Genomic DNA, 23,787 nt, shown 5'->3' with positions numbered 1-23,787 from the left:
AAGGAGCCCCGGGGTTTGAACCACGGACCTCCCATGTGGTAGACAGATGCCCTAACCACTGGCCAGGTCCACTTCCCAAGAAGTACCTTTTAGGTATTCTTTTAGGATGGCTCACTTCTGTTACCCCCATCAGTATGGTAGATAAACGCAGTTTCACAGAGATTAGAGCACTTCTCAAAGGCAAAGTGGAGGACGGAAAAGCCCTGGGCAGGGTATAGTGTCCAGAGGGCAAAGATCCTGACCTGGGCTGCCTGGCCTTGAGGTGGGACGACCCAAAAGGCATCTGCAATGTGCACCTCCTATCACAGCAGGACCCCAGGCGAGTTGCTCAGCTGCGTCCAGCTTTAGTTCCCTGTCTGCAAAACTGGGGAAGATTTTGCACTAGGATACAAAATCCACTAGGATGGATGGGGGTGTAAGTAAGAAACCATAGGAGATGATTTAGCACACCCCCTGACCCATCAGAAGCAGTTCATTTTGTTAGGACTTTTTTGCATCTAAACGTAAAGTCATTAGAAGAATCATGCCCATCTATAGATCCTTCTGGATCTTCAGGAATTTGTATTCTGGCATCAGTTCTTGAGTGTGTGCATGAATGGCAGAGAGCTTCCTGCCATCCCAGACCCTGCTCTCCAGTAACATTTATTCTCCAGATTCTTTTCGTCACTTTCACTCCCAAAACAATCTTGGAGTTTATTTCCATGATGATTAGACTGGGATAAAAGGACATGAAGGCTGATTATTTTGGCCCCAGTGTGCATAAAAACATTAAAGCTTAGTTTTATTTGGTCTAATAATCTGCTAATGTCAAATTGTACATTGAGAAGAACCACATTTTCAATTTGCAAAAGGACTGTAATGTGAAAATCCTGCTTGCTGGGAGCTCAAAGTTCTGATTCTAATGTTCCTAGTAGTAGTTTGGCTATAGGTGAAAAACAGCACAGGATGATAGCATAGGCAACTTGAGGTTCACAGGAAATTATTGATTACATACATGTATGGATTTCTACTTCCTTCTCAGTGAAAATTAGATGACTCCAAAACTGATTGAAAATTATTTCATGCTTGAAATACTTTGCTTCAAAAAGTACTGGTTTTTAAATTTAAAGTCCAAAGATGAAAATACCAAATAAATCTACCATAAAATAAGCATAATTTTTCAGCAAATTCCATATTTATAAAAAACACCTGTGACTTCTTATATAACTGCACTTTTAGAATTTTAGATAGTTTTCCTTTGGGGTTGAAAAATAAAACAACTGTCCTGCATTTATTGCAACGTCACATCTTTCATGAGCAGCTTTTTGATTCTAGTAGTAATTTTTTTAATACTCAGATGGTTGGAAAGGACATGTAGGATTTTTGGATTTTTATTCTCTGTCAAGTTTTGCAAATGCTAACTGAATTGCATTCTTAACATTTTTGTCCCAAAGTAAAAATTGATGTTCAAGGTGAGAGAAACCAAGGAGCAGTAACTGCTAATAGGCCTTTCTACTCCATCAAAAGTCTACTGTATCTAACCTAACTTCTCAGATAGATTTTGGTGAAAACTATGGAGCATTCAGTAACCAACTTGCTCATCTTAAAGAGTTTCTTTTCTCTAATTCGACTTTGTTTAAATCCAAACACGCATCCAAAGTATCTTAGATTCTTCCCGTATTTATTTAATACCAGTTCTCTGTGTGTTTAGTAGATGAACTCTATGGTTCTCTTTTTTAATTAGAGAAGTTGTACGTTCACAGAAAGATCATGTGTAAAATACACAGTTCCCATATACCCCCCCAATTATTAACACCTTGCATTGGTGTGGTATCTTTGTTACTGTTGATGAAAGAATATTATTAATACTTTAACCATGCTGTTAAATATAGTCCACGGTTTATGGTAGGTTCAGTGTATTGTACAGTCCTTTGGATTTTTAAAAAAAATTTTTATCCTAGTGACATGTATAACACCTAAAATTTCCCCTTTAAACCACAGATATATAATTCAGTGCTGGGAACTACACCCACACTGTTTTGCTACCCTCTGTATGGCCTTAAAAGCCCAGACCGACATCCTAACATGAGGGGGGACTGACATCCACGCAGCCCCAGGCAAGGAGCCGAAATGCCCTTTCCCTGCTCAGCCTGGCACGAGCGGTTTATAGACAGCATGGTGGACTCAGAGTGCAGTGTTTGCGCTTCTGTAGTAGACATCGTCAGCATCCAGCTTGGTTCCCTCCCGCGCCCGACGGACTTGGAGGGCATCTTTCTGATTGGGAGAGCTGGATTAACGTGGCTTTTATTATCAGGGTGCCACAATACCTGCTGTGTGATTAATTCATTTGGACAGACCTTTCTGATACAGTGCCCGCACCTCAGTACCTTTCAAGGTACCAAGACAGAAGTCATGGTCTTGAAGTTTGCCTTCAAAGGGCTGGGTAGGTGTCAGAAAATACAAAACCTTTTATGTCAGGAGCAAGCTGATGAGTACTAAGCATCATTCTTCTGTGCACCAGACTTTTATCGCCTGCTTCCCCCGAGCTAAACATGTGCTGGATGCTGCAAGTGGGGGGCGGCAGGCTTGCCTCCCCCCCCCCCCCCCAGGCACTGCAGTGGACAGGGGAGGCACAAGTGAGCACGCACGTCTGTGGTTGTTTGTGCACCCTGTGGGAGGCAGAACGGAGGTGACTATTTCTGTCTTAGGGAACCGGGAGAAAGCCTTCATGAACAAATTAAGCATTTCACCTTCGGCTTTCATTATTAAAAAAATACACCGCCGCCCTCCCGTGGCCATGTTTCTCAAAAATATGCCCTCTTAGTAACTCCAAGTGCAAATCAGAGTTAGGATCACCCGCTGTTTACGTGCCCCTCTAATGCAGTGCTGGCACTAAGATGACAGCATCTGGGTGGGGAGCACTGCTACTTTACATCTGTACCCCACAACACGTCAGTCCGAAGGCGCACAGGGCTTCCTAGCAGCCCTGGATCGGGGGCTCCCTGAGGCCCCCTGCAGCTCTCCCCTGGGCTCCTCAGTCCGGAGCTCCTCTCCTGTACCAGCTCCAATGGCCAGCAGCAGCCTTCTTCACCTCCGCCCTAACCCAGCAGGCCCCGAGTGGTCTTAGCTCCCTGGGACAGTGGCACCCACCTCGGACGTCCTGTCCCACCTCCCCAAACCCCCCACCCCCAGCAAATTCCCCAGCCGGCTCTGCACCTGCTGCAGGTGACACCCCAGGTGGGGACGGCCCCAGAGCCATCGTGATGGCCAGGCATGGGATCTGCCCCTCTTGGCCATAAAGAACCCCTGAAGTGCGGCGGTGGAGGCCTGACTCTCGTGTCTCCGCAGGTGGTGGAAAACCAGCAGGTGTTCGGTGCCCTGCGGACCTTGCTGGAGGACTTGCGCTCCGAGCTGTGGGAGGACCAGCAGGCGCGGCTGCGGCTGCAGCAGCAGTATGCCAGCGACAAGGCAGCCTGGGAGGTGGAGTGGGCCGGGCTCCGGTGCCGCCTGGAACAGGTGAGGCGCCGCGGGGTCCCTCTCATTCCTTACCCCCTCGGGAGGACGACGCCACGGGCCCCTCGTGCAGGAGAAAGAGCCGGGTGCCCTGGAGGAAGCGGGAGCAGCTGCTTGCAGGCTCTGAAACCTCCCGCCCTGCTTGCGGGCTCCAAAACCTCCCGCCCTTTCCAGGGCCCCTTATTTCCCCTAATACCTCCCTTCCCAAGTATGGAATTGGTGTCTACCAAACAGTATTGCAAAAGTAGCTTGCGTTTTTTCCCATTCTGCATTGTACTAGAGTTGTTTCTAGCCCCATCAAGGAGGACCAGCTGAAGTTTGCAGATTGAGTTGATACAGTTCTAGACAGAAGCAAAGCATGAGCAGGTTGCTATTTAGTTGTCACTGAAAAGGGTAGGCCTGTGTGCATTTCTTTAGATTTTCCAAAAAGTTGAAAACAGCTTGGAGACCTTCCACTACACACCCTAGAAGTCTGATCAAGTTCAGCGTCTTTATGTAAACGGAGGGAAACCCAAGTCCAGTTGGAAAGTGACTTTGCAACGTCACGTAGCCTTTTAGTGGTTGAGTGGGATGGGAGCCCAGATCCCTGCCTGCACCCCATCCGATGGAGGGGAGAACCCTGAGGTTTTACGCTACGGCCATCGGAATTATGGCTAGACATAACAGGGTGCATTCCCTTATATCGCTTCCCTGGAAAGGCTCGAAAGGAATGTCACTTAGCTACAAATTGTCTGCTTACCCAGGTCGTTTCTTGATCCTTCTTCCAGTCCCTGATTGTGATGAGGGAGAAGAGGTCCTGTGGATCCCAGATCCTCTGTTTTCTAGGCCCTGGTTTGAGGCAAATCACTGAGTAATTAAAATTTTATGTGAATTGGCAACTTAACGAAAGAATAAGAGTTGCACGGAAAGCAGATGTCTTCCACGTGGCACTGATGAGAGATGACGTGGCCTGTTGCATCAAAAGAGAACGGCTCCCCGGGTGCCCTGAGCTCACCCACGTTGCCATCTGGTGCCTTGGAGAAATGGTATCAGGTTCACAGGCCAGGGTAGAGTGGAATACAGCCTTCTTGGCAGAGGAGGTGCCCGAGCCAGGCCCGTCAAAGGCAGTCCTGCTTTGCATCTGGTGGGTGGTTCTTGCCAGGTGCGCTGTTCACCTTAGCACATGGCCTGAGGAGCCAGCAAGGCAGGAGAAAGGAGTGGGAACACTCCGTGAACTACTCTAAAACCTACTTAACACATTTATGAAGGGGAAACTATTTTCAAAGACTTAAGCGTAGCTAAAGAAGAGAGGCACAATTTTTATGGGAGCCAGTTTCAAAACATTTTGTTGCTGTTTCAACTGAAGCCGGCATCCACCCACCATGTTTGCTCTAAGTAAAGTCTCAAGGAGAGTCATTAATGCCGAAAAATAAAATTAGTGCTTCAAACTTAGGAGCCAGGTAGTCAGGAGGAAAGAGTTCATCGTTGGCCCCAGATGTTGAAGTTTCTTAAAACTGCAGGCCAGGAAGCAGTGGAATATGGACTGAGGCTAGTTCACTTGTAATATTCCCATCTTGATCCTTGTATACATAAATAGGAATCCGTTGAATTCTATCAGATGTTATTTTCTCTCGGTGGAGGCCACGTTGAGTCAATTCCCAAATCTGTGATTCTTTCACTTGAGCCACAGTCAGGCCTTATTCCAGATGCTGAGGAGTCATCAACAAATAAGATATTCCCCGCAGGGGCTCTCGGTGTGTTGGGAGATGCAGACAAGGGCGTGTAGTTGATAGTAGTGAGGCAAGCCCCGTGGCATAGGGGCACACGGAGCACACACTGCAGCTTGGAGGCTTGGGAAAGGCTGTCCGGGGAAGTCCTGCTTAGAACAAGTCTTGAAGGGTGGGCAGGAGTTGGGAGATGGAGGAAAGGAAGGGTGTTTCAGGCAAAAAGGAACTCTGTGATTGCAAGAGCATAACACATCCGAAGGAAAAGAAGAGTGTTTAAAGAACTGAAAATTGGATCCTGATTTTACCTTGGAAGTAAAGGGTTTAAGTAATGCATTTTTAAAAAGACTGTAGAGAATAGATTAGAAGTCATTAGGATTGAATGGATTAACCTGGGTCCGCAGACAAATTCAGGGATGTGCCAAATTGAGATAGGGGAAAAAAAGCATTTTTATGTTTCCTAACCTTTAACTAAAATTAAGGTTGTCCTTCAATTATAAACGTAGGCAACAAGATCGAGAGAATTCAAGATATTTTCATTTCACCTGACAATTTTAGCTATCTTGAAAAACCAGCATTGAGCAAGAGATCTTGGGTCTCAGCAGATTACCCAAGGTTTAGGCAGCCTGGATTGCAGAGAAAATAAGTTAGAGTTTCAAAAACAATTGCAATAATACAGGTGAGGAAAGGTGTGGACCTGAAGAAAGTAGTAACAGTGGAAATGGAGAGAAGGGTGCAAATCTGAAATACCATAAAAGGGGGAATTGGCAGAATTCAGTGACCGATTAATTAGATGCTGTGGATTCTAACTTGGGTGACTGGGTGAGCTCCTGTTCACTGAGACAGGAACAAAGCAGGAAACCAGTCAGGAGGAGGAGGAGCCGGTTGGATTGGAGGTACCTGGGGTATGTACAGAGGGCTGGACTCAAGCTCTTTACCCCTGTGTGTGAAAGCATAGGTGGTGGTAGAAGCCAGAGCCACAGGTAGAACCGCCAGGATGATGTGTAGAGTAAGAGAAGTTCAAAGAAGGAACTTAAATAACTCGTTGTCAAGAAAGTAGAAAAACAGATGAGTCTGGAAAGGAGCATCCAGAGAAATGAGTAGAAACCCAGAGCCAATGTTGTCCCAGAAGCTAGGGGGAGAGGTACCACAGAATTCTGAGTGTTCAACAACAGCAGTCACTTTAGAAGGGCCAGGTAGGGTAAGGGATGAAGAGTTTTGTTGAATTTGGCAATTAGGAAGTCACCAGAAAATTTGAACAGTATCACTGGGATGTAAAGCTGAAGCCAATTGGAGTGTGCTAAGAAAGTGAAAGAAGCAAGTTTGATTTTGAAGGGAAAGAAGAGGGTGAAAGAAATGTTTTGGTTGCAGAGATAAGTGAGATTTGAACATTCAGGAATATTGATGACACAGGATCCTTAAGGAGGTGGAGGGGTTGGTGTAGGTGCATATAATTTTATGGGTAGGGATTTGCCTTTACTGTGTTTATGAAACAGGCCAGCAGCGGTCATTTGCCACCAATGAACAGGTGAAATATTTGAGGAGATTCTAAAGAGAGGAAGTCCTTTTGGTGAACGGATCAGTCAATGAGAAGCTTAGCACTGTATCTTTTCACCCCGGTTATATGGGCTGTCAGGAGCTACTGTAAATTAGAATTTTGTCATTCCTACTTTGCAGTCATCTTCTGGTTGACTCTGGATGCCCAGCCTCCTTGATTCTGTTTTATCTTTCCACTTGAAAAAAAAGAAGTGTTTTGTTTTCCCCAGTCACACATTTTATAAATAGCAGATCCAGAGGCATTTTCTTTGATTCTGCTCTTCACCTCCATATGCCAGCATCCCAGCCTACCATCTCTGCTTCCTTGGGTGTGTACCCATGCCGGTCCACCCCCCAAGTCCCAGGGCCACACCTCTCCTTTCTGTGACATTTCTTGAATTCATATTGCAATATCACAGTTTTAATCTTCCCAACAGTTTATTACCTACTTATTATATCTGACAAAATGGGGGCTTAGAGATGTTTAGTACCAAAGACCATAGAACTAACAAGTAATGGAGCCAAGGTACAAACCCCAGATCTCTGCCTTCTTTGGCCACTCTATATTCATCTAGTGGGTTTTCTCGGTACTGTGGGACTGTACTAATTTATTGGAGAAAGTGATTTCATTTCTTTGACAAATATTTATTGAGGATGACTAAGTTCCATATAGGGAACCCAGTACCTGCCCTCCAGGAGACAGGTGAGAGTGAGTGGACTTACACTAGGAAAGTGGAGCTGGGAGGCAAGCCCCAGGAAGCTTGGCAACCCTAAGTGGACTTACTGCTTCATGTCCTGAACACTGGCCATGGACGCTCCACATCCATGCCCAAGGGTCTGTTTTTTTTAAAGCAGTTTGATTGAGATATATTCACATACCATACACTCTATCCAAAGTGTTCAGTCCATGGCTTTTATTATAATCATGGTGTTGTGCATTTATCATCACAAAAAAATTTTAGAACAATTTCATTACTCCAAAAAGAAAAAACCTCCCACCCCATCCCAGTCACCTCTCAGTCCTCTTTCTCCTTCCCCAGCCCTGCAAAACCACTAGTCTAGTTCCGTCATTAGCAAAGCTTCTTAATTAGAACTTGAAAGGGACATACATGTGTGTCTTCCATGGGATTGGCCAAATCTTGCTTAAACCTGTTCCCAGGGAGGATACATCAGCGTGTAGAGATTTTCCTCATCTACTAACACAAGGCTTGCAGGGGAATGACTTCCTGAGTCTCCTCTCCTTGGCAGCTGGAAGAGAAGACGGAGAAGACCCTGGGAGAAGCCGGCCCCGCCGCCGACGGCAGAGGGGCGTTCAAGGAGAGGGAGGCGCACCAGCAGCTCCTCGCCGACAGCCACGGCCTCGTCATGGACCTGCGCTGGCAGATCCATCACAGCGAGAAGAACTGGAACCGGGAGAAGGTGGAGCTCCTTGACCGCCTGGACAGAGATCGGCAGGACTGGGAGCGGCAAAAGAAAGAGCTTCTCTGGAGAATAGAACAGGTAAGGAAGCTGCCCGCCCCGGCCCCAGAGAGCAGGGAGGACAGGGCAGACAAGTAACCCGGCCTGGACGATAAGAGCACTTGGCAGAAAAAAATAGAAATCAGGCTGCTTCGAGGCGCTTGCTGCATCAGCGTCTCTCATGGGTAACGTTCTAAAGGAATTTAAAGCCTGCACTTGAAAGAGGAGTTCATTTCGGGTCCTGTGCAGTGATTTCTGCCAAAAAGCATACCAACTTTTAAGTTTTCCATCAAAGAGAGGGTCACGGTAACTGCGCCAGCTCGAACGGAATTGTTGTCTGTTAGTTCAGACGTTGCTGAATTAAGTTGGAAGCCAGGCTGTCTGCTGGAGATGGCACCTGCTGTGGATATTGCCAGGCCGTGATCAGATAGGACCATAGTCAGGGGTGGTAGCTCATCCTCTGTGGCTAAACAAATGATTCAGAAAGCCAGATGGATTTGGGAGAGGAGGGAGGGATGAGTTGTTTTTGTGCCGCCCAGATAAGCATTCTCTGCATTGCATCAGACTTAGAACACATCGCATAGTTGCAGTAGTTCTGGCATGAGGCACAAATTGAATTTTCACATTAAGTCGACGAAGGTTTGGAACTCTTCCCTGGCCGGATTTGAACATAAACATACATTTTATTTATTTCAGCCTGTCACTTATAAATCCCCAGGGCCTCAAGGAAATGTATTAATCAATGAGGGCCCGAGTACAGGGACAATAACCTCATTACTGTACTATAAATAACTATACGGCCTGCATTTACGTAGGAGCCTTTTGAAAAATGTGCTCCCTCCTGCACAGACATCGTACCTGTGTTCTCTGACAAAGGTTAATTGAAGCATAATGATGGGAATGACGGAGAATGAACTAAGTAGTAAAAAAGACCAGTTGCCTTTGTCTTAGGAACCATAGAGAGTGGCGTGTACACTGTCAAGAGAAAGCAGCCTAGCACTCGGTTCTTCCTAGGTTTGATCACTCACACAATTGAGTCACCTTCCTGGTATTTGATACGGGTCCACTTCAGAATTCCCCAAGAGCTATCAAGAGGAAAGCTGGCTACTTCCTGTTTGGCTTGGAAATGACCCCTGGAGAAGAGTCTTCTGTATTAAATTCTCTTCTTTGTGCCTGTGTGCTGTTGGATGGATCATCGGTGGTTGTGTGGAAATTTTAGGCATCAATGTAGCATGTGTTCTTGTATGAAAATGCTCATGAATTTATCATACCCAACTGCAGTTAACCAGTATCACTTGTAATGCTAGATGCCTTGTAACCAGGGAGATTCCTGCTTGTATGTCCTTTCCCCTACCCCCAGGGAGACCACCGTGACCCCTGTGGCGCGCCTTCTGAGGTCCCCATTGCCTAGTAGCTCTAGTGGATTTTTGGTCTTGGCACAGACTTCATTGTGAAAGTCACGCCTTAGGTCTAAGATAAGTAAGTCTTTCAGGTTCCTACTTAACTTCTGGGAATGAAGGCTTTCTAGTAAAGGAAAGATTAGGAAGACACATCTGATGATACTCAGCTTTTAAGATTTAGTGATCTAGGGAAGAGTGGTCACCTCATTTGAAGAACATATTTTGGAAAGATAAGGGTGGCCAGGAGCTGAGCCCCATTTCCAGATTGTCAGTATTGCAACAGATCTTCCAAACTGATAGCCCCAGGGCTTTGGTTTTCAAGGTTGACATCTCTGAACATCATGTGTTCCAAACACATGTGTTTCAAGCCTTCCTCTGGTCCTGAAATCTGTCTTGTGGATTCCACAGTCTTGGTACAATGATTTCATGGCTGCTTATAGAAGAGGATGTGTTATCAATGAACTGGTGCTTCAGACATGCCATTGTGGTTTTCAAAAATAAATCTGGCCTGCCACCCAAAAAAAAACAAAAAGCAATGACAAAAATTAATTAATTAATTAAGAAAAAATAAAGCTGGCCTTTCCCCCAAAGTAGTCAACATTTTTTAAAGAAGATTTTATATACCTAGGTGCCCCATCCTAAAAATTAGGTATGATGGAATTAGGCACTCCTGTAAAACAGAAAATTGGCTGAAGTGTATATGTGTACTATGCATATTTTATTTGTTTATATTATCAGTTATTGGGGTGCTCGTTCATTTCCCATTTAGCTGCGCATTCCACAGATAAAGAAGAAATACAGCCGCACACTCTGTAAGCTATTTAGCAATGTATATGCTCGATATTTGACTACTTGCTAAGCTATATAACCTTGACTCTGATAACCTAATACAGATGGTGAAAGAAGCAACACTAAATCCATTTTCCACTTACAGAACACATGCTTCATACTTGACTGGTGTCATTAAATCCTACATGATTTCTAGGCCACATAAGGCATTTTATATGATGCATGACTGTGGGAATGTGGTCAAGGTCACATAACACATATCATCTATCTTAGTATCTCTTGTCTCAATCCAGATTTGACTGGTTGTAGTGAACTTTTCTGGATTCGCACTACATCTGCCCTTAGAATTAAGTTCCCCGTTAACATGCAGAAAATATAGAGCCGGTACTTAAAGATCTAAAGGAAATCTATGCCAGTCCATTCTCCTTCCAAGCACTGTCTAAATTCAGCTGCCTTTACAACATGAAAAGCCATCCTTTTCAAACCTGTTTGCACCATGACCTTTCTTCTTTTGTTCATTCCAGATAAAGTGACCCTTCAGAGGGTTTATTGTTTCTTTAAAATGCAGATCTTTAAAATTTTCAATTTGGATGAAAAGTTGTTCTCCTGCAGGATTCTTAGTACAGCAGGTGCTGATTCCCTGGTTTGAAAGGACTCCCCCAGGAAACTCCGTCCTTCTAACACCCCAGAGGCACCATAGCCCTCCTGCTAAAACCATTCCAATTCATTTTCAGGAACCCAGTAGCTTTGCCAGCTTTCGTGCTGGTAGCTCCTGGCCGCCCCGGGTTTATTTCTGAACTCGCCCTTTGCACAGTTCCAAGCCGGCTTGCTCATAGCTCTCCCTCAGTCCTTCCTCTCCCTACTCACACCCTTGGTGCACATTTGCAGCTGCAGATGTGCTTCTTGCATTTTAATTCCTTGCCCAAAATAGTGTGGAGATGATCATGTGTTGAAACAGAATTGTGCTGACATACATTAGACGAACATAATAAAAAGCCTTCCTTTTGATTTTTGTAAAGAAAGCATTTCTCTTTTAAGAGCAGAGGGCAGGGGAGCTGAGCTAAAACCTAGAGTGGTTTTATCCCCCAGTTCGACTGGGCTTCTGCCTCTCATGCTAACAATTTAAGTCAACTGTTTGAATCTCTGCCTTTCCCATAAAATAGAGATAGCCCTCGGAAACTTGTTTTACCTCCTCAGAAATGAGTGGAAAGGCCTCTAGCCCAGTCATCTCCCAAGACTTTGTTCCTGAGTGCATACACCACACTCATCCAACTAGTGGGTAAAGGTTTAAATGAGGGCACAAAAATACTTTCTGAGAGACGTGTTTTAATAAAATTCCAAGGGTTCACCGTCTCAGGAGGCAGTGGGGAAAAGTCCGAGGCAAAGCAGAAGGAGGGAGGGGCGTCTCTGTGGGGGAGAGGTCTGCCTCTGAGCCCCTTTACAGCCTGTTCCAGCAGCTCCCCATCACTTTGCCTTGGCCCCTTTCCTAAAATGGCGTCCACAGGACCGAGTTCCAATGCTGTAAAATAGGCAAGGAAGCCACTTCCCTGCGGGCCCAAGGCCCAACGGAGTCAGTAGGTCTGAGGGAAGTCCAGAGGTGGGTTCACTGGCAACTAAAGAACTCCTGAGGTTCTGACAACAACCCCGTGAAGGAGTGTGGTTGCCCTTTTTACAGAGGAGGAGACCAAACTGAGGAGAGCTGAGTCGCTTGCCCTAGTCAGCAGGCCACAAAATAACGATTCAAACTCAGTTCCCAATGCCACATGGTTGTGCCCCCCCACCCCACTGTTTTTTGAATTTATCAAGTCAGGCAGAAAAAAAATTCTGATGGTAAAATGTGGGGCTTATTTTTTTTTCACTCACAATGGATTTTTTTTTTCAGGAGGCACCAGGGATTGAACCCAGGACCTCATACGCAGGAAGCAGGCACTCAACCACTGAGCTACATCCGCTCCCCAATGAAAGTTGGTTTTTCTGTTTGTTTGTTTTGTTTTTAGGAGGTACTGGGGATTGATCCCTGGACCTCGTACATCGGAAACAGGCGCTAAACCACTTGATCTACATCTGCTCCCACTCACATTGGATTTTTAATTGCCTTTGCAGCTAAGTTTTAAGCCTCTCAAGCCAAGCATAACTTGTTTTTGACAACAAAGGGTTATAACCCAGTTTAATCACTCAGATTATGTCTCTAGGACATAAATGTTGGGGCTAGTTAGGAAAATGTTCCAAATGTTGGGGCTAGTTAGGAAAAATCCAAGTCAATCTCAGATGTTTGCCGTCACTGATGATATTCCACTGAGTATGCCTTAAGTTCTGAAGCCAATTCCAAAAGAAACTTCTAAACATGTTGTTTGCAATATTCGGTTTTTAAAAAATGTATAATTTCCCATTTATCACCTAGAGGTGTATACAATTATAAGTAAGTTAGAAAGAGTTGACCATACTTTAGCAATTATATTTTAGCTAGAAAGAGTTGACCATACTTTAACTTTTCTTTCAAAAATCTTTTGGTTTGATTTCCCCAGCATAGTCATAGGTAAATTTTCACCGTTTTGGATGTTCCCTGTTTCAAAAGTAGGCTTGAGTAAACCTTTTTTTTTTTTCAGATTGTGGTGATAGTTAAGGTGAAATAATGACATAAACAGTTGTGTCTGAGGTTAATGCAGATTTTCCAGTTCAGGTAAAATTGTGGGTTTTCTTCTTAGCCTTTGTACTATCGTATTGTATTTTGAAACTTAGGTTGGAACTTTAAGAACATTTGCCTCTCACAATGCCTTTCACATTGACCCACATCATTCCAAATTGTGGAGCAAAGATGGTCTCGGAAGAGAGACCGACAAAAAAGGGAGGCTAATTCTCTTTCCTTTACGAACTCTCAAGTTGCAGAAAGAAAACAGTCCCCGGCGAGGCAGCGGCTTCCTCTGTGACCACAAAGAAGGCAACCTCCGCCCCTTCGCCCCCCAGGGCGGCGGCCGCGCCCCTCGCGCGGTGGGAGCCTGGCCCTGCCCGGGCGTCGACGCCGTCCCGTTTGAAGACCGTCCTCTGGCCAAGCTCAAGGAGTCGGACCGCTGCTCGGCCAGCGAGAACCTCTACCTGGACGCGCTGGTCCTGGACGAGGAGCCCGAGGAGCCTCCGCCGTGTCGGCTGGACAGGGAGTTCAGGAACTGCCGCCCTGAGGTGGGTCCCCGCCCTTCCCGGGTCCCGCAGAGCCACGCCGTCGTTACGCACGCCCATACCCTGCCCCCTGGCGGGCTCCCGGGGCTTTCGTGGCTGCAGCCTCTGAATTTAGTCAAGCCCAAGTCTTCACAGGGGGAGGGTTTTGGCCTTGCGGTCCTGACCCTAAACCCCCGGTGTGCTCCGTGGTGGAATCTGGTCCCGCCCTCCTGTCTCCACGGTCTGGTTTGGAAACATGGACACAATGTCCTAGAGAAAGGCAAGGTCTCACAAGGGAACGTGTCCAAAGAAACATGCGAGAGAAAGGAAGTAATTCTGGGAAGTGTCTATTTTCAATTTCCCTTAAAAGCAGAGTTTAGTCTTCTGATTCTTGAAAACTAATAACTGAAGGAAAAAAAAAATCTGTTTTAAAGAAATAACTCAACATTTTGAAGTAGCTAATATTGCTAAACAATGGCCTATTATAAATATCTCCTTCCAGGCAAAGGGGAAAATATCCCATGCTTGGAAACCTTACATAAGATCAATTACCGAATAGCTGAGGTAAGCTAAATACTCAAAATTTCCATAGCGCATTATTAATTATTTTATCCTGGTTATATCCCTTCTAAAACTGGGTTTTAAAAATTGATTCTATTAATCATTACCTGAGAAGCATCTCTTCAGTTACTTTATCCATCATTTTGTCTCCCAAACACTTAGCAGAATTAGAAGAATTCACATCAAGTAGTGTTGTTGAAATATGGAGAAATCACATTACACACACATCAGTGATGTAAAGTATCGTATCCTCAGCATTATATAACGTTGAACCATATGAAATTGCCACTGTCCCACCATTTTCGATCTACTGGAAGTTTCTTATGGTTCAATTTAATAGTAGAAAGTGGGGTTGGAGTCAGGAAACCATGTCCAATTCTGTGGAGTGGCCTTGTCTGCCTGGCAGGGCTAAGGGGGACTCACTGTACCCTGCTGTTTTCTTTTTTTTTTTAAAGATTTATTTTTTATTTATTTCTATCCCCTTCTTCCCTCCCCCCCCCCCCCCAGTTGTCTGCTCTCTGTGTCCATTCACTGTGTGTGCTTCTGTGACCACTTCTGTCCTTATCAGCGGCACCAATAGTCTGTTTCTTTTGTTGCATCATCTTGTTGTGTCAGCTCTCCGTGTGTGCGGCACCATTCCTGGGCAGGCTGCACTTTCTTTCACGCTGGGCGGCTCTCCTTACAGGGCGCACTCCTTGTGCATGGGGCTCCCCTACGCAGGGACACCCCTGCATGGCAGGGCACTCCTTGAGCGTATCAGCACTGCACATGGGCCAGCTCCACATGGGTCAAGGGGACCCAGGGTTTGAACTGTGGACCTCCTATGTGGTAGGCGGACACCCTATCCATTGGGCCAAGTCCACTTCCCAACCCTGCTGTTTTCTGTACCGAGAAATCAATTTGTTACTGTCAAGGGTCCTTCTTCAAGAACATGTGAGCACAAGGGTGTTTTTTTCCATTTTCACGTTCCTCTCTGCCAGCACAGAGAGCTGCCCTTAAAGGATCGCCACTGTAACTGCACCTCTGAAGTTAAGTGGAAGCGTTTAAAACCAGGCACGTGCTTCAGGCTGTCATACCAGCATCTACAAGGCAGTTTGGACCGAGAGGGATGGCAGCCCCCACCTTCCTGCACCAGCCCACCCGCCTTTCTCTCTGCCCGCTCCTTGCACACACACAATCTCTTATTCAGGTTTTGGATTTGGGCTTTGAAACTCACAGAATTAGCTAAGTCCTTTGAGTTTGGGCTCCTCCCCTGAGGACTGAAACAACCCCTCATCAGGCTTGGATTTGTGGTTTTATTGCTGTACTTCAAAGGGCTTGGGGCCTGGCGCTCCCAGCCAAAACACTGCCTCAATGTACATTTTAAGTGGTATTTCCCTAGGGGAGCAGAGCAAAACAAACCATTTCAGCACACTCAAGGCAACCAAAATTAACGGATTCAGACAAACTTACTTATTTCTTCTTTATAGGAAGAAGAAAATCACAAGGGAAATCTTCAAAGGTGAGTAAGATTGAGGAAAACTATTCATAGTAGACTGCTGAAATAAACCTCTCGGTTTTACGACTCCATCTCGTTGATGCAGTTTATTGTACTACTCTTCAAAGTGACTTAAAGCCAGACTTCTAAGTAAGTCGTGTTTCATTAATTCAGTAAACACGGCAGCTACAGAATGGCCAGGTGAGAGGGTTCGTGTCCTGCCTTAGTTTTATATAAGGGCCTTCAGGTTAGAGTTCTCCTGTAAACAGTGGAATGCTTTATGGCCACTGGCTTTTGAAAAGTCCATGGAATCCTCTCTCCTCTAAGTTTGAAAAACTCCCTCTTGCTAGGCCGTGAGGCATTTTATATACCGTATATTTAAAAGCTCTACGAGGAAGATTTATTAAAGTATTTCCTGGCAGTAATCCTTGAAGAAAATAAAAGTGGATGATGTCATGGGTATTAGTCACACACCTACTTTTCCTCCACCCCAGTCTACTCTCTTCTAGTTCTGCTCTTTCTTTACGCGGCAGATGCACACATACCATTTTCACTATGTGGAATTTCTCCTCCAAGCGACTGGCCATTTTCAGATCTCATCATCCTTGACCGGAATTCCCGCCTTGGAATTACTGCCTCTTTATTTTGCACTTTATCAGATTCCCCAACACCTGGAATTGCCTCGGGTTGCATTTCTATCTGCCAAGCTTTTGGCTCTCCTGGTTATTCTCAGACTGTACAAGACAGTGCCTGAGAGCCCAGGCCCTAGACCCAAATGGCCTGGATTCAAATCCAGTCCTGCCCAGACTAGCCGCCAGACCCTGGGTAAGTTGCTTAACTCCCTCCATTCCTCATCTGTAAACAGAAGGTGTTCTGATTTTTCTTTCACTTAAATATGTGACTAAAGATGCAACAATGAAAGCCATGCCTGGCACACAAGAAACATGGAACAAATTTTAGCTATTATCACCCTCTCCCGCTTTCCCTTCTTTTCACAGCAGTAACATCAATGACCAAGTTAATGTTCATAGCAGACCCCTTTTGCCACTAAGCCGTCGAGCTTTCCGATTTCCTCCTTCACTTTAGCTATTCGTTATTATTTTTATCTTAATGGCTTTTGTTGATGACAGATGTAATCCATGTGCTTGTTATAAAAATTCGAACAATTTGAAACATCCCAAGTAAAAAAAGATAAATGTGTCCTCCCCACCATCCATCTTTCCCCGTCTCCTCCCTGCCCTTCTCTAGGCATCTGCAAGTACCTGTGCATTTTCCAAGCACATCCTGCATTTTTGTAGTTGTGGTTTTGTCGGGTTTTTGCCTTGGCCTCTACTAAGGTCGAGCCTCCCTTCTCTCTGGCTGTGTCATCTCTTCTACTACCTCCACCCAGCATAGTGGCACAGAGGCTCCATGTCCTCTGAAAGCCTTTCCTCTGGAGGCAAAAATGGGAGTTCCATGAGCTAAAGAAACAAATGTGGAAAGGATCAAGTCTCCGTATCTGAGAGCATTAACCCCTCAGTGAGAAGTATTCTGGAAAGTCATTATTTCAACACTCCTTGGCTCAATCAGAAGCAAGAAGAGGAAAAACAGGCTTGCTGAAAGCTCAGGACCTAGTGAAAGTCCATCCATACCTTTTATTTTCCTTTGTTTCCAGCACTGGCTGATAGCCAGCTTTCTAGTTTCCTAAAAGCCACTGGACAGTTCGTACATTATTTTTAACAAGCAAAAATACTACCGCCGACTTTTCCATCTAATGAGAGATAACAAAATGGAATGCCTGAAAATGTCATTTTTAGCCTGCTGCTTTAGCCCATGGGGAGACAACAGGACCATATGTCTTGTCCCCAGATGAAGGCACTTGTCAGCAAAGCTACCCAGAGCCTTGCTGGTTCCAGGGCCAGCTCTTCTCTTCCCAGGACTTAATCAGAGCAGGATCTCAACTCCATCTTCACCATCCTCAGCAGGCCCTATGGAGGATTGGCCCTCTTTGGGTATTTAGGGCCTAGGGTATTTAAAGCTCTCTTGTAGGGGGTCAGGGGATATTAGATATCATAGGAGAAACTGAGCTCATTGCAGACAGTCCACATCTACCTCACCTCCCCACCCCACCCCATCCTATCTGGAGCAACTTCAGACCTGACTCAGCAGCCAGCCCAGGCTCAGCCCAGCCCCAAACCTGTCCTGACACCGCTTCTTTGCCCTGGGTGGATGGACGAGCTGCTGAGCAGGCCAGTGACCTGCAGGCTATGACCGCCCCCTCCTCTCGGCAGGTTCGAATCCCCAGCACCTCATATGCTGCCTGCCTGCGCATATAGGAAGCCTTCCGTAAATCCACACCAAATTGAAATACACTGACTCAGAGTGCTCACGTACTGAGGAATCTGGGTTCAAAGACTACAGGCTACAGGTTCCCCCAAACTGGCACCTGTCTCCAACCTCCCCTTGCACTCGTGTGTCCGAGGGAGTTTTTTTCTTATCTAGGAATAAATGAGCAAGAGCAAAAGGAAGGCTTGGCTAGAAAGAAGGTAGAGGGGAGAGCTGAGCCCCTTTGGTGAATTTGGGAAACACTAGACGGAATTTTCATCAGAAATCATATTTGGAAATTATTTGCCAATCTGATTATGTCTTCCACGTCCCTTCTTTTGTCCACACCTTCCATTCAGCCTTTGGAGAGTTTTGGTACTGATGGCAGAGAAGAGACTTCAGATTATAATTACTTTGTTGTGGCGTCTCTCTCCTGCATTAGCTCATCTGGATAGGGGCTGTGGCGTGCGTTCATCTCTGTATTATGAGCCGCTGACACAATGCCTGGAACTTAGTAACTTCACCGTAGAGCATGGCTTAAATGCTCTCCCCACTGTTTGAGATGCCAATTCCAGCAGTTTCCCCACAGCTTCCCTGCCTTCTTGGGGGAATATGAGGGGCTAAAAATGAAACTAGTAGCCCCAGCGTTTGGAGTCGATCTATGACTTTTTCTAGCCCCAGCCTTCCACATGTTCCTACAGCATTTGAGAGTTGCTTCTACGACATTCCAGCCAATGCAAGTCTCCTGGAACAGCTCCACAGCCACAGAATGTCCACTGACTCCACAGGGTCAGCCCGCAAGTGGGAAGAATCAGGCAGCTGAAAATGTTCTTTGGATGCCAGCTACTAGTTTAGACCAGGCTGAGCCCTTCGCAAATACTCATTCAATGCACACTAAGTCCTCTAGGGGGAAGGGGCTGCTGGGGGATGGTACCTAAGCAGGCTCCCCTGGAGGTGGGCAGGGGTCTCCCTGCAGGAGGGATTCTCCCTGTGGGCAGGGGTCTCACTATAGGGGGGGTCTCCCTCTAGGAGGGGGCCCCAGTAAGGGGGTCTCTAGGTAGAGGTCCCACTGTAGGGGGTCTCCCTGTAGGAGGGGACCCCAGTAAGGGGGTCTCTAGGCAGAGGTGTCCCTGTGGGCAGGGTCCCTGTAAGGGGGTGTCCCTTTAGGCAGAAGTCCCACTGTGTGGGGGGCCTCCCTGGCAGGGGTCCCCCTTCAGGAGGGCGGGCTCCCTGACATCTCTCTTCTGGCTTTCCCAGGGCAGTGTCCGTGTCCTCCATGTCCGAGTTCCAGCGCCTGATGGACATTTCTCCCTTCCTGCCCGAGAAGGGCCTGCCTTCCAGCAAGGAAGACGTCACCCCGCCGCTGTCTCCCGACGACCTCAAGTACATCGAGGAGTTCAGCGACGCGGGCTGGGAGTACTCGCCGCGACCCCCCGAGCTCTGGGCCGACCGGACAGCGGCGGGGCGGGTGGGGGGCGACGCGGGCCCCGGGCCCTTCCCGGACTCGGCCTGGTACCTCACCACGAGCGTCACCCTGACCACCGACACCGTGGCCAGCCCCGAGCACGGCCGCCGGCAGCCCCCGCGGAGCCACGCGGTGGCCGAGCGGGCCCTGCGCGGGCTGCCCCCCAGCCCGCCGGCGCTGCGCAGGCTCGACGGGGCGCCGGGCGAGCAGGGCCGGGGGCAGCCCGGCAAGGCCAGGGCGGGCGTGGCGGAGACCAAGGGGGCCCCTCCCGAGCCCGCGCTCGGCAGGTGGCCGTGCGAGCCCCCCAGACACCCCCGAGACCCAGCGGAGGGCAGGCTGCGCCCCCTCGACGGCCCCGCGTGCGCCCCCCCGGGCTTCGCCTCCCCGCCGCGTGGCCTGGAGATGTCGAAGAACCTGAGCGATGACATGAAGGAGGTGGCCTTCTCCGCGCGGGGGGCCGTGTGCGCCGAGCCCGCGGGGCCTGCGGTCAAGGACACGGCCTGCCAGACCAACGGGTGCCGGACGACGGGGACGCAGACCGCCCAGACCACGAGCGTGGGCCTGCAGACCGACGCCCTGCGCGCCGGCGGCCTCACCAGCAGCCCCCACAAGTGTCTCACGCCGAAGGCGGGGGGCGGCGCCACCCCCGTGTCCTCTCCTTCCCGCAGCCTGCGGAGCAGGCAGGTGGCCCCCGCCTTCGAGAAGGTGCAGGCCAAGTTCGAGCGCACGTGCTGCTCCCCCAAGTACGGGTCTCCCAAGCTGCAGAGGAAGTCCCTCCCCAAAGCCGACCAGCCAAACAGCAGGACCTCCCCCGGGGTGCCCCAGAGGGGCTACAGCGAGTCGGCCTGGGCGCGCTCCACCACCACGAGGGAGAGCCCGGTGCACGCCACCATCACCGACGGCCTCTCCAGCCTCTTCAACATCATCGACCACAGCCCCGTGGTGCAGGACCCCTTCCAGAAGGGGGCGCGCGCCGGGAGTCGGGCCCGCTCCGCCGAATGCCGAACAGAGCTGGGCCCGGGCCAGGAGACGGGCACCAGCTCCCGGGGGCGGTCGCCCAGCCCGGTGGGGGCCGGCTCGGAGCCCTGCAGGGAGGAGGGCACGGAGGGCACGCCTGGGCGGCAGGACTGGTCCGGCGCCTCTGGGCACAGCCTCACGGAGAACACTGCCCGGATCCTCAGCAGGAAGCTGTTGGAGCATGCCTTAAAGGAGGAGCGGCGCCAGGCGCCCCACGGCCCTCCGAGCCTGCACAGTGACAGCCACAGGGGAGAGATGCTCAGAGCCGAGCCGGGGTCCATGGAGGTAATGAACCCCGACTACCCCGCGCCTGGGGAGCCTGAACCTGCCCTGGTAGGAATGGTGGTTGCAGGGGAGGGGTGCTGAGGGCTGGGCAGGTGTTGGTTTTGAGGGAATGGAACAAGCAAAGGCATGGAGCCTGAGCGGCTGAAAGAGACCTTCAGGATGCTGTCCTCAGGAAGTCATCGAGGGCCTGGCTTGATGCGGGTTCTGTGGTCTGGGTGATGGAGGCTCACCTGTTCTCTCTGGGCCTGTCATTTAGGGTCAAAACCTGCCCTCTCTGCTTGAATTTGTATCCAGAAAATGTGTGTGTGTGGTGGTGAAAAGTGTGTCAGAATGTGTCGGGGTGCCCTGCCTGCCACAGACCTTTGCAAGACAGAGAACCTGAGGTGAGCTGGAGAAGGCTCTGGCAGTGGGGAGATGAGGGCCTCTCTCGTCAGAAGAGGGTTCCAGGGCAGCCCCCGTATAAAACAGCAGTGTGACATCGCACAAGGCCTTGCCCCCTTGGATCAGTCTGTCCCCTAGCAGTAAAGCCAGAGGAGGCCGACGGATGGCATCCACGTTCTGCCTCGATGCGGCGTGATGACCGCTGTCTCCTAAGCCTTATTCGCAAGTCCGTCGGCCTGGGATTCTGTTCCGATGCATTCCCAGATGTGGTGTATTTATGCCATACCACTTTTAAAACATGCCCATTTCAAGAACGGGCACAGTAAAATAAAGCCAGTTATAACGCTGGTGGCCAAAGCAGTGACAAGCTTCCCGTTTCGTGCAGTCCTGAAAGGATACGTTTCCTCATCAGCCTGTTTCACGATTGGTCCTTGATCGTGAGGCCTGTCACCCTGTAACCCAGGTGGACACCCCGGGGCCAGCAAGCTCCTGGACCACCAGTTACCTGTAAGTGTTCTCCAAGCTGGGCAGCTCCAGCAGCTCTTCCAGGGCTCAGAGAAGGAGAGTAAGGCTCCCTACAAGGTCCTCGCTTCTCTCCACCCTGGCCCGGCAGCCGCAAGCTTTCCTGGTGAGGATGGGGCCCAGGTGAATTTCCTATCTCCACCTTCCATGCCACGTTTCCCTACAGTGGGAAAAAATGAGGGTTAGGTTCCCACTCCAATTCACCATGGAATATTTAACTCAAAATGCAGAGTTAAAATCTAAAATAGGTTAAACCATATGAATCACAATGACCTACAGAAAGGGCAATTTCAGATGGTTCCACCTAAAACAATATCTGCACTAGACGTCGTTAAATACCTAGACCACAGGATCTTGCTTCTATGACAAAGGAATGTCAGGTTCTGAGCAGCGTGCAGGTAAGTGAGCTTTCTGCAAGCGTGGTGTAGGTTGAGTGTTGACCGTAGAGTCAGGTTGGTTGTCTGGTGAGGCCATGTTTGCCCTTGTTTTTGTATGTTCCTGATCACATGTATCAGGCAGGGTCAGCTGCTTCTGCCCTTTCTCCAGTAGGAGAATACTGTTTCTTGGTACTGGCAGAGGCTGTCTTTCTCTCTGTTACTCTGTCAGACTGTCAGTTCCAGAAAAATGTTCAAAATTTGCGATCACCACAACTCCACAATGGAGGGCTCCACCACCGCCCATTAGTGAGTTTACTATTTTAAGCCCAACAGCCCAGCCTCGGGCCTAACTTTTCTTCTTCCTCAGCACTTTTGGTCATCTTCTTACCCAGTTAGCCCATGTCTGAAGAGCTGGCTTGGCCTTTCAGCCCACAAATAGTCAGGTCTTGGTCCACACCCTAGAAACTCAAGATGAGAAGAAGCAAAGAGGAGTGAGCCCAGTGCACGGGCTCTCTGGACACCTCCACCGCCTGCTCGCTCTGGCAGTACCTGCCAGGAATCTTTAGTTCACACTGAGTCTCCCACACCACACCTTGTCTCAGTTCCCCTGCTGGTTCTCACAGTCTTCCTTCTTTCTCTTGGAAAAATGATGCCTCATAAGTCTTTATCTCAAGCCCATCTCCCCACAAAACCTTCAAAGGCCTACTCCTTATTGTCTTGGGTAGCTTAAACGTAACACGTATTCCTGTTCTCCCCAGATTTGCTCGTCCAGCTGTCTTTCCAGTCTTTCCAGATTCAAAACTTTAGATATTTTGCTCTCCTTATCCCCACATTCAGCCATAGAATTATTGTTCACACCATGCCTTCCTTTCCATCGTTGCTGTTATTCTTCTGGTTTGTAGCCCCTCTACTCTTGCTTGGAGCATTGCATTAACCTCCAAATTAGTCTTTATTTTATGTCTCTTTCCATTGCAATCCAACACACATACAATTGACCCCATCCTTTCATTAAAATAGAATTCTGATTATTTTAGGTCCTTAATCAAGGGCTTTGAATGGTCCCCCCATTCCTTGAAGACTAAGGATCAGATTTCTTAGCATGTTGTGCATGATTTCTGTGATGGGATCCACCCCACCTTCCTTATCTTATTTCCCTCCAACTTTTCTGCTTCCTGAACTCAAGGGTATCATCAGACACAATCTGCTCTTACCTACCTCTGGGCCTTTGAAATCTTTACCACTGGTCAAGGCTCAAGGGCTGATTCACCTTCTGTGCCTTCCCCCCACTCCCTGACACCCTGCTTGTCTTCTTCCATGGCACACTTGTAGGAGTCACTTGGATTAATGAATCTTCTTGCAAAGGAGAGAGAATTCTTACTTCTCCTGCAAAACTGGAAACTTCTTTTGAGCACAGACTACATTCTGAGTTCCCCAGGATCTAGCATATTGCTTTAAGTATAGATACACGATCTTTACTAAATTAAAGAAAATCTATGCAGGACTGCCTGGTTTATCCCTAAGTCCTTCCCATACATGTCCATCCTTTCCTTTCTAGAGTCTTCCCTGGAACAGTTGACCTACATCTCAGAATAGTGCACTAAGGCAGTGTTCCAAGGTGGTTTGCAGTGAGTGGCATGACGCATTCCTCTTTGCCGATCATTCAAAGAAAATTTGGACAGTTTGGCCATTTCAGGCTTGCCTGGCCCTTGCTTGCTTTTCAGCTTTTTTTTTTTTTTTTTTTTTTGCATTTCTCCTTTCCAGATTATATCAGCTCAAATCAGATTTTATATTTCATACACCAGCTCAATTAATATTTCTCTGTATAATCAGCTCATTCACAAGAATCACAAGGATAGCTGCATTTTTA

General features: G+C 48.0%; 1 protein-coding gene across 3 annotated transcripts in view; it reads left to right on the top strand.

Annotated features, from left to right (window-relative positions):
- MTCL1 (microtubule crosslinking factor 1) overlaps window positions 1–23,787 on the top strand; it is a 134,594-nt gene that overhangs the window by 103,414 nt on the left and 7,393 nt on the right. For 2 of the 3 annotated variants that reach the window (XM_058277376.2, XM_004481100.5), the window contains exons 9-13: window positions 3,328–3,495; window positions 7,980–8,231; window positions 13,259–13,555; window positions 15,562–15,593; window positions 19,131–20,640. In XM_058277376.2, coding sequence (XP_058133359.1) covers window positions 3,328–3,495; window positions 7,980–8,231; window positions 13,259–13,555; window positions 15,562–15,593; window positions 19,131–20,640 — 2,259 coding nt within the window. Of the gene's footprint in view, window positions 1–3,327; window positions 3,496–7,979; window positions 8,232–13,258; window positions 13,556–15,561; window positions 15,594–19,130; window positions 20,689–23,787 lie in introns of all 3 variants that reach the window. The other variant, XM_023585383.3, reaches the window with a different exon arrangement.

The sequence above is a fragment of the Dasypus novemcinctus genome, chromosome 16 (genome assembly GCF_030445035.2).
Source record: "Dasypus novemcinctus isolate mDasNov1 chromosome 16, mDasNov1.1.hap2, whole genome shotgun sequence".
Classification (NCBI taxonomy): Eukaryota; Metazoa; Chordata; class Mammalia; order Cingulata; family Dasypodidae; genus Dasypus; species Dasypus novemcinctus.
This window is presented reverse-complemented; position numbering and strand designations above follow the sequence as displayed.